This window comes from Myxocyprinus asiaticus, chromosome 24, assembly GCF_019703515.2.
Source record: "Myxocyprinus asiaticus isolate MX2 ecotype Aquarium Trade chromosome 24, UBuf_Myxa_2, whole genome shotgun sequence".
Taxonomy (NCBI): Eukaryota; Metazoa; Chordata; class Actinopteri; order Cypriniformes; family Catostomidae; genus Myxocyprinus; species Myxocyprinus asiaticus.
In genome coordinates, this window is record NC_059367.1 from 34,541,819 (window position 1) to 34,552,703 (window position 10,885).

At 45.5% G+C, this 10,885-nt stretch overlaps 1 protein-coding gene across 1 annotated transcript in view; it reads right to left on the reverse strand.

Annotated features, from left to right (window-relative positions):
- Positions 1-5,943, reverse strand: part of cacna1fa (calcium channel, voltage-dependent, L type, alpha 1F subunit a) — a 66,732-nt gene extending 60,789 nt beyond the window's left edge. The window contains exons 1-3 of the mRNA XM_051653718.1: positions 5,734-5,943; positions 5,556-5,660; positions 355-494 (exon numbers count right to left, since the gene is read on the reverse strand). Of these exons, the coding sequence (XP_051509678.1) occupies positions 355-494; positions 5,556-5,660; positions 5,734-5,940 (452 nt within the window). The 5' untranslated portion in view covers positions 5,941-5,943. The remainder of the gene's footprint in view (positions 1-354; positions 495-5,555; positions 5,661-5,733) is intronic.
- Between the last annotated feature and the right edge of the window lie 4,942 nt (positions 5,944-10,885).

The following is a 10,885-nucleotide window of genomic DNA, read 5'->3' on the forward strand; positions in this document are numbered from 1 at the left end:
TTGTAAAAAGAAATTAACATGATCAATGTTACAAATTTGCTTAGATTTGACAAGTGACCTAAAAACCTAGCGCAGAATCTTCCTCTTCATTTAACATCAAAGATTTGATTGTTGGACATTTTTCTGAATCCTAGAAATTTGTTTATTTCCAGGTTTAAATAAAATAAAAAAACTAGAATTTCAATGTGGTCTCAGACTTTTGGACCCAACTGTATTGTGATTTTTATTTTTAAAAGCAAGGTACACTTTATCTAGCTTAACGTTTTGTCTTAATTAAACCATTTAAATACAACGTGAAATACAGCAAGGGTAATTAAAAGCAGATGTAGTTCCAGGATTCAACTTCTAACTAACCCGACAATGACAATGATGAAATCCAGCAAGTTCCAGCCACTTCGGATGTAGGCACTGGGGTGCATGACCAGACCGTACGCTAGAATCTTTGTGAATGTTTCAATGGTGAAAATGACCAGAAACACATACTCCACTTGTTCCTAGAAATAATTTAGGTAGTAATTAAAAGGGTGACAGAAGAGGGGAAAAGAGGGCATGTTAGTAAACATATTTGAAGTCATTAAAAGGTTTGAAAAGTATTTGACAGGCCAAAACTAGATACTGTGAGAATACAACCCTGGTATTGGATCACATGGGGCCTTAAAGAAAGTTCACCCAAATATTAAAATTCTCTCATCATTTACTCACTATCATGCCATCTAAGATGTGTATGACTTTCTTTCTTCTGCAGAACACAAGTGAAGATTTTTAGAACAATATCTCAGCTCTGTGGGTCCATACAATGCAAGTGAATGGTGACCAGAACTTTGAAGCTCTAAAAATGAGATAATGTCAGCATAAACATGATCCATAAGACTCCAATGGTATAATCAATGTCTTCTGAAGTGATCTAATTGATTTTAGGTGAGAACAGACCAAACTATATAGTAACAACTTTTTAATTTAACTGTAACTACAGTACATCTTGTCATAGCAGTCTCTATAGGCACAATCATGGTTTCAAGCTCAATTACATTTCCTACTGCTTGACGCCTGTGCAGAACACTAGATGGCACTATAGGAGGTGTAATCGAGCTTGAAATCATGATCGCCAAGGATACTGCTGTCATAATGTACAGTGAAAAGGAGTTATATTTTGGTCTGTTCTCACCCAAAACAACTGGATCGCTTCAGAAGAGATTGATTAAACCACAGGAGTCTGATGGATTATGTTTATTCTGACTTTATCTGCTTTTTGGAGCTTTAAAGATCTGGCCTCCACTTGCATTATGTGGAATAATCTTCTACAAATCTTCATTTGTGTTCTGCAGAAGTCATACTGCACACATCTGGTATGGCATGAGGGTAAGTAAATGAAGAATTTTTTTGGGGTGGTAAACAATCCCTTTATCCCTTTATATCCACCTTATTATAAACAGACTAACTCTAGACTAACTCTAACCCTACCCCTTAAAGAAAAGTGTTTGCATTTTAGAATAAAGAAAAACATTATTTAAGTTAGATATTAGTGATTTTTGCAAATGAGTATGTTCCCAAAGGAAGATTTTGTCAGATTTAGCTAACTTCTGGGGACAAATCTGACCCTGTGTACACACATATGCACATGCACTCTCCCTTTCACCTGCTTTCCCTTCTAACACACATGCTGAGCTAATTAGCTTCCTGCCCTCTTGACCCACTTAGTAAGAGGCTAAAGCTACAGCCTGCAGGTGTTCTGGAAACCTGCACATTAATACAGACTAATGCTCCGTACACTAAACACTCAACGGACGCCAGTAAGAAGCCATGACTAACTTGAGCTGGGAATGACAGTATGTAGCAAGCAAAATGAAGCTGCAAGTATTTATATTGTGATTATACTGCAAGCGTAGTGATAAAGAATTATAAATTGTATTGCAAGTGTTGAAAGAGAAAGGCAGACAAAATAAACAGCAAGGCACAAAGGGGAGAATCTAACACATAATGAAGCATTATTGGTGGTTTGTTGCAATTAATAATATCTACAGTGTAAAATATCTGATTAGGTAGGTCGTGTGTCCTGTGCAGGCAATGAGAGAGTTGCTATAGTGACAGAACAGATGGTAAATACTCTTATCCAGTTTGGCATTCACAGCTGTCAGTCAAACTGCAAGCCTAATGCAATTACAGCACTGCACTGAACACTAGGAGCTCTGAAGAACTGTATAACCTTCCTTTTATTGGATAACCTCAGTTTCACAAACAGATCATTTTTTAAAAAATCTGAGGATTATTTTGATATGTGAGTGATTTCCAGGACCGTCCCTAGCCTGGGCGGGGCCCCCTCATTAGCGATCGCTGTTTCTAATGACAGACCTGGTGATTCCTATGGGTTAAAATTCATAACTATTACAAAATAAAAATTTCGTCCAAAAAATGACCCCCACAAAAAAGAAAAAAAATTAAACACTGTGGCTCTGTAGTGCTATCAAAACTTTGCTCTGTCTTTGCATCTCGACTAGCCTGACACACGAATCTCTAAGTTTCATGACACATCAAATATCCAAATATTGCCATTGAGCTTTCAATCTATTTATTGCTCATTACATGAATGCATGGCCATAGACAAGCTTGTAGCTAAATCTTTTCTTGCTCTTTCTAGGGGCTAATGAATGGTGTGATCAGACAATCTGGTGCGTTCTGATTAAACAAAAGTTATACAGAGTTGCCCAAGTAAGCTACGGCTGATTTTCATAATTTTGGTTCTGTACACCACCACAATGGATTTGAAGTGAAGCAACCGATATGTGACTGATGCCTTTAATTTGAATGGATTTACACTCACTGAGCACTTTATTAGGAACACCTTTACACCTACTTATTCATGCAATTATCTAATTCACTAATCATGTGGCAGCAGTGCAATGCACAAAATCATACAGATATGGGTCAGGAGCTTCAGTTAATTTTCACATCAACCATCAGAATGGGGAAAAATGTGATCTCAGTGATTTCGACCGTGGCATGATTGTTGGTGCCAAACGGGCTGGTTTGAGTATTTCTGTAACTGCTGATCTCCTGGGATTTTCACGCACAACAGTCTCTAGAGTTTACTCAGAATGGTGCCAAAAACAAAAACATCCAGTGAGCGGTAGTCCTGTGGACAGAAACGGAGAATGGCCAGACTGGTTTGAGCTGACAGAAAGGCTATGGTAACTCAGATAACCACTTTGTACAATTGTAATGAAAAGAATAGCATCTCAGAATGCACAACATGTCGAAAACTACAACGGCTACAACAGCAGAAGACCATGTCGGGCACTTTATTAGGACCATAGTGTTCTTAATAAAGTGCTAAATGAGTGTACATCCAAATTAGGCAAACGGTTTAGGAATTACAGCATTTTTTTATACATACAGTAGACCCCTCATTTTCAGGGGCTCAAAAGTAATTGGACACTCAACTGAGAAGCTGTTTTATAGCCAGGGGTGGTTGTTCCCAGGTTATTTTGTTAAAAACAAAGCAGTTAAAAGCTGGAGCTGATTCTAAATGTGGAATTTGCATTCGGATGCTGTTGCTGTAAACTCTCAATATGAGGTCCAAAGAGCTGTCAATGCAAGTAAAGCTGGCCATCAGTAGGCTGAAAAAATAAATAAAATACATCAGAGAGATAGCAGAAACCTTAAGAGTTGCCAGATTACCAATTTGGTACATTATTATCAAAAGAGGGAACACACTGGTGAGCTCAGCAACACCTAAAGGCCAGGACGATCACAGAAGCCAATGGTGGTGGAGGATCACAAAATCCTTTCCAAGTCAAGAACACTCTCAAGGAGGAAGGCGTATCATTGTCAAAGCTTAAAATCAAGAGAAGACATCATGAAAGTAAATACAGAGGGTTTACCACAAGGTGCAAATCACTAATAAGCCTCAAGAATAGGAAGGCCAGATTAACCTGTACCAGAATTGTAGGAAGACAAGAGAATGAAGGGAAGGAACGGCTCATGATTGAAACATTCACCTGTGGAACATGGTGAAGGCAGTGTTATGGCAAGGGCATCTATGGCTGCCAATGGAAATAGGTCACTAGTGTTTGTTGATGATATGACTGCTGACAGAAGCAGCAAGATGAATTCTGAAATGTTTAGGGCTATACTATTTGCTCAGATTCAGTCAAATCCTGCAAAACTAAGAGGATGGCGCTTCACAGTACTGATGGACAGTGACCCAAAACATACTGATAAAGCAACCATAGAGCTTTTCAAGCTTTTCAAGTCACCTGACCTCAACCCAAATGAACATGCATTTCACTTGCTGGAGATAAAACTGAAACCAGAAAGACTCACAAACAAGAATCAAATTAAAGGTGTACTCTTTTGTCTTTGTGTCATCTTGAACTTACACTGACACCTAGCGACTTGGATGCAGCATCATTTAAAATCAATAGTTTTCAGTTTCAGGTCAGCCATGATTAATGAGTGAAAGTGTCAAATAACAGGGTGGTTACTGAGATTAAGCGAGTAGTATTCGGCTGGTCATGTGATTTTAACATGGCATTCTCCATGTGCGGACCCTCTCCATGTAGAATAAAACCACTTTTATAAGGTTACTGATATGACTGTAGTCTTCATTTTAATGTGAGTGGTCATGATTTACTACATATACTGCAAAATGACAATTCATGTCTTTAGGAGTTAAACTTTTTTAATGAGTAAAAAATTACTGAGTGCACCTTTAAGGCAGTAAAGGCCTAGCAAAGCATCACTAGGGATGGTTTCCAGACATCAGACAGTCATTCACTGCAAAGAATTTTCAACCAAGTATTAAGAATTATCATTTTATTTATGATTATGTTTGTCCAATTACTTTTGAGCCCCTCAAAATGGGGGGGGGGGGTATATATGTAAAACATGCTGTAATTCCTAAACCGTTTACCCAATTTGGATGTAAATACCTTCAAATTAAAGCTGACAGTCTGCACTTCAATCATATTGATTGCTTCATTTCAAATCCATTATGGTGGTGTACAGAGCCAAAATTATGAAAAGTGTCTCACTGTCCAGTTACTTATGGAGGGCACTGTATTCAATTAAATGCTAGCACCTTAATCAGACATTCTAGAGAATCATTTACATCACACTTTGTGGCAAAAGTTTGGGGAGGGCTCTTCCAGCATGACCATGTAAACAAATCAAGGTCCAGTAAGAAATTATTTACTGAGTCTGGTGTGTAAGAACTTGAACTTATACAAAGCCCAGACCTGAACCTATTTCAAACCTTTGACATGAATTGGAATGGCAAGCCAAACCACATAACCCAACATCAGTACCTGAACTCACTCATGTTCTTGTGCCTGAATGGGTGCAACCATGTTCTAACATAGTGGAAAGCTGAACATGAAGAGTGAAATCTATTAGAGAAGACCAACTCCCAATTAATGGCTGTGAAATGAAATGTTCAACAACATACTTTTGTCCATGCAGTGTTCATTGTGTAGTTTGTGTGGTATTTAGTTAAGGTTAATTCTTTACTTACTGGGACAGATTTAAAGAACATAGTCATGCTGACATAGTAAACTCACCAAATTGTGGTTGGTGGCATTGGAGTCATCTTCAGGAAATGGTTTAGACACACCAAGGGCAACACAATTTGCAAAGATGGCCAGCAAAATAAATATATCAAAGGGCTTGAAGGTCTAAGGTCAAGGATCAAACAGTTTAGAGAATAAAAATGAATGCACAAGGCACACACACACAAACACATTGGTGAAAAGGATATTTCCACTCCACTAGCGCCAGTGCAGCCATTCGTATAGGGTTGCTGAGAGTGAGGCAGCAGAGAGCTCTGGGTGCACGCAGGGCCGACTTGTTTGCTTGTGTGTGCTTCTTGGCTCCTCCAGCTCTCCTTTGCCCTGCAGAACCTGTTGAGTTGAGAGTGTCTGTCTTGCTGGGGTCAGACCCATTCATGCCGGCCCCATCTGAAATAAAGGATTTTCTGTGACAAATGATCTGCATCTAATATAAAAACAATAGACAAGCTTATATTTCAAGACATAAGACGGTATGTCTTTGGTCAGGTCAAACTACATTAATATTACTGTTAACGTCCTGGTTACTTTCGTAACCTCCGTTCCCTGATGGAGGGAACAAGACGTTGTGTCGATATAGTGACACTAGGGGTCACTCTTGGGAGCCCCAAACAAAGGACAATGAGAACTGGCGAGTGGAATTTGCATTCCACTCCCCCTGACATATGGGTATAAAAGGAGCTGGTATGCAACCACTCATTCAGGTTTTGTGCTGAGGAGCCGAGACCAGGTCCCGGCCATTTCAGCGGGTAGTTCAGCGTTGTGGCAAGAGGGACACAATGTCTCGTTCCCTCCATCATGGAACGGAGGTTACAAAAGTAACCAGGATGTTCCCTATCTGTCACTCACTCGACGTTATGTCGATGTAGTGACACTAGGGGTCCCTATACAAAACGCCACAACTAGCTGAACTGTGTTGTGTGAACTGGCGGTGTGTGACGGGCAGACTGCTGTGTGCCTCGTAGCCAGTGCACCAGGCCGTCACGTAACCTCCCCCAACGCTCTTATGAGCGTCGAACGGTCCATCAGGAACAAGTCGACTGCCCAACTATAGGGACAGGCTAGCCCAGCCGAGGCCTCTTTTCCCTCTCTTTTCTCCCCAAAAAGAGTGGAATTTGTTAACTGACTGGGAGCCATAAATGTCTGCGTCGGGGGGTGTCCCTCGCAAGGGGAAGACACTGTGGAGACCACACCCTGCCCAAAAAGGGGGGGGGAGTATTATGAGTGGAATACGTCACATGGTCTTACTGAGTCTTGTCGAAAGTATGTCATGTGGAGAGGTCCCATGGTAGGTCCTACCCAAAGGGGGAGGTGTTTCTACAAAGAATGGCGACCGGGGGCAGAGAGGCCTCTGCCCAAGGAAGATGCAGTTTGCCGTCAGGGAAACAATTTTGCGGAAGATATCACATGGGGTCGCCTTCGGGGAACCAGCACATGTGGAGCACCTACCTCAGTATAGGGGCTCATTAGCGCACGTACTGGGCTGGTAGGCGAGTTTCTCCACAAACTCAGCTGCCAGAGGGCTAAGGAGGAAAGTCATCCAGGGATCACAGTCTGTGAACACAACTGGGAGTCAAGAGCGCACGTCTTCCCTCAAGGGAAGGGAAAGGCGCTATGCGCAAGTGGTACACACGGCCAGTTGTCCCGGAACTTACCTGCTCGTGCCTGCCAATACACGGGATGAGACCGGCTCAACCCGGAGATTGTAGAACCTCGCAAAGGTGTTGGGTGTTGCCCAGCCCGCTGCTCTGCAGATGTCTGCCAAAGAGGCGCCACTGGCCAGGGCCCAGGAGGCCGCCACACTCCTGGTGGAATGGGCTCATAACCCCGCAGGGGGTGGCACGTCCTGAGCCTGATATGCCATCGTGATGGTGTCAATAACCTAGTGGGCGATCTTCTGTTTGGAGACAGTGCTTCCTTTCCGCTGTCCACCAAAGCAAACAAAGAGCTGCTCGGAGCTTCTAAGGCTCTGCGTGCTATCCAAATAGATGCGTAAAGCTCGCACCGGACACAGCAACACCAAGGCTGGGTCTGCCTCTTCCTGGGGCAGCGCTTGCAGGTTCACCACCTGATCCCTACAAGGAGTCGTGGGAACCTTGGTGACATAGCCCGGTCGGGGTCTCAGGATCACGTGAGAGTAACCCGGACTGAACTCCAGGCACGATTCGCTGACAGAGAACGCCTGCAGGTCCCCTACCCTTTTGCTGGAAGTGAGCACAGTCAGGAGGGCAGTCTTCAAAGAGAGTGCCTTAAGCTCAGCTGACTCCAAGGGTTCAAAGTGAGCTCCCTGTAGACCCCGAAGGACTACGGAGAGGTCCCATAAGGGGACGAGGCACGGTCTGGAGGGATTCAACCTCCTAGCACCTCTCAGGAACCTGATGATCAAGTCGTGCTTCCCCAAATACTTACCATCTACTGCATCGCAAGGAGCGTGAGATCAGAGAACCATGTCTGGGTGGGCCAGTAGGGTGCTACTAGGATGACCTGCTCCTCATCCTCCCTGACCTTGCACAGGGTCTGTGCACGTAGGCTCACTGGGGGAAACGCATATTTGCGTAGTCCAGGGGGCCAGCTATGTGCCAGCGCATCTATACCGAGGGGTGCCTCGGTCAGGGCGTACCAGAGCGGGCAGTGGGAGGATTCCCGGGAAGCAAACAGGCCCACCTGTGCTCGACCGAATCGACTCCAAATCAGCTGGACCACCTGAGGGTGGAGTCTCCACTCTCCCGAGGGTAACCTGACGTGACAGCTCATCCACTAAGTTGTTGAGGTCACCCGGGATATGAGTGGCTCGTAGTGACTTGAGGTGCTGCTGACTCCAGAGGAGGAGACGGCAGGCGAGTTGTGACATGCAATGGGAGTGTAGACCACCTTGGCGGTTGATGTATGCTACCGATGCTGTGTTGTCCATCCGGACCAACACATGCTTGCCCTGGATCAACGGCTGAAACCTCCGCAGGGCGAGCAGTACTCCCAACAACTCTAGGCAGTTGATGTGCCAATGCAGCCGCAGGCCAGTCCAAGAGCCGGCGGCTGTGTGCCCGTTGCATATGGTGACCCAGCCCGTCTAGGAGGCACCTGCCTGAAGACCTGCTCTAGGGGAACCCCTGCCCGTAGAAATGCAAGGTCAGACCACGGGCTGAAGAGGTGGCGACAGATCGGCGTGATGGCCACGCTATATGTTCCGCGGCGCCATGCCCATCTTGGAACTCGAGTCTGAAGCCAGTGCTGAAGCGGTCTCATATGCATCAACCCGAGCAGTGTGGCCGCCACTGAGGATGCCATATGCCCCAGGAGCCTCTGAAAAAGTTTCAGTGGAACCGCTGCTCTCCATCTGAACACCTTCAGACAGTTCAGCACCGACTGTGCGTGCTCGTTCATGAGGCACGCTGTCATCGAGACTGAGTCCAACTCCAGACCGAGAAAAGAGATGCTCTGAACTGTGGAGAGCTTGCTCTTTTCCCAGTTGACCCGAAGCCCCAGTCGGCTGAGGTGCCGGAGCACGAGGTCCCTGTGTGCACACAGCAACTCTCGAGAGTGAGCTAGGATTAGCCAGTCGTCGAGACAGTTGAAGATGCGGACACTCACTCCCCTTAGCGGGGCAAGGGCAGCCTCTGCGAACTTCGTGAAGACACGAAGGGATAGGGACAGGCCGAAGGGGAGGACCGTGTACTGGTATGCCTGGCCTTCGAAGCCAAACCACAGGAAGGGTCTGTGTCGAGGTAAGACCGAGACATGAAAGTACGCGTTCTTCAAGTCTACCGCCGTGAACCAATCTTGATGCCGGACGCTCACTAGAATACGTTTTTGCATCAGCATCTTGAACGGGAGTCTGTGCAAAGCCCGGTTCAGTACTCGCAGGTCCAGGATTGGTCGCAACCCACCGCCTTTCTTCGGTACGATGAAGTAAGGGCTGTAGAACCCTTTCTTCATCTTGGCTGGAGGGACAGGCTCTATCGCGCCCTTGCGCAGAAGGGTAGTGATCTCCGCACGCAAGGTAGCGGCATTCTCGCCCTTCACCGAGGTGAAGCGGACGCCGCGGAAGGGTAACGAGAGCGGGGGAGCTGAAAGACTGGGACCAGGCAGTAAAAGGTGCCTCCCACGATCTTGTCAGCTCCTTATGCACTTCCGGGAAGAAAGGAATGGGGGCGGGGCGTGGCCGTGGGCGGCGCCCCAAGCCCAGGAACCAATCGTCGAGCCACAAGGGTTCAGGGGAGAGCAGAGGGTTCCACTCTAGCCCGACGCTCGCGGCCGCCCGGAAAGCATGTCCGTCGTTTCCGCGTCGGCCTGGGACTGGACGACCATTCCTGAAGGAGGAAGCCCAGCCGAATCCTCTGCGTCCGACTGGATGAGCTTGCTCTCCGATGCTGCGCTTGATAACTCGTCTTCTTCCCGGGTTCTGAACGAGATGTCGAACTCGCCTTGAGACAAGCCGGTGATCTCGTCTGAGCACCCGACCGGAGCAAGCGATCATGCTGGGGAATGGGAGGTCCGTGGGGGCATACCCAGCGGAGGTGGTCCCATTGAGGTCCCCAAATCGCCCCCAGTGCTAACCGGCACGGCCTCATACCCATAGGTAGAAGGGCCGAGGCGGGGAGCCGCTGGGGTGGCTTGCTTTCTTACGAATGCAAGCCGCGACCGCAACGTTGCCATGGTCATGTTATCGCAGTGAGGACAAGACCCATCCACGAACGATGTCTCTGCATGGGCAGCGCCCAAACACGAAAGACAGTGATCGTGGCTGTCAGAAGTGGAGAGATATCGACAATGAAAATCTGAATGAGTGGTTGCATACCAGCTCCTTTTATACCCGAATGTCCGGGGGAGTGGCATGCAAATTCCACTCGCCAATTCTCAATGGTCTTTTTTAAAAAAAGCAGAGGTGTTTGGGGTTCCCAAGAGTGACCCCTAGTGTCACTACATCGACACAACGTCGAGTGAGTGACAGATAGGGAACAATGAGTGCATGTTGTCAGTGCAATTGCAATGCAGAAACTGATTTTCTTATTTATTTATTTATTTTTATTTTATTTTATTTATTTTTATTATTGCATATGACATTAAAACTTGCAGATTTGCAGCAAATATTTCTTGAATTAAGCATTTTTCTTACCCCATTGGCATATTAGTGTGAATGAATTTTGTTTTAAGCATTAATTTTGACAAACTTTAGAGAGGTTTTAAGCTTTAAACAAGAAAGCACAACTTGCCAAAGTGGTGAGAAAAATAAACGTAATTCAAAAAATATTCTCTGAAAACAAGTCTTAGGCTATTATCTGACACAAATCTGCTCTTCAAGTAATTTTATCTTGTTTTAAGGATCT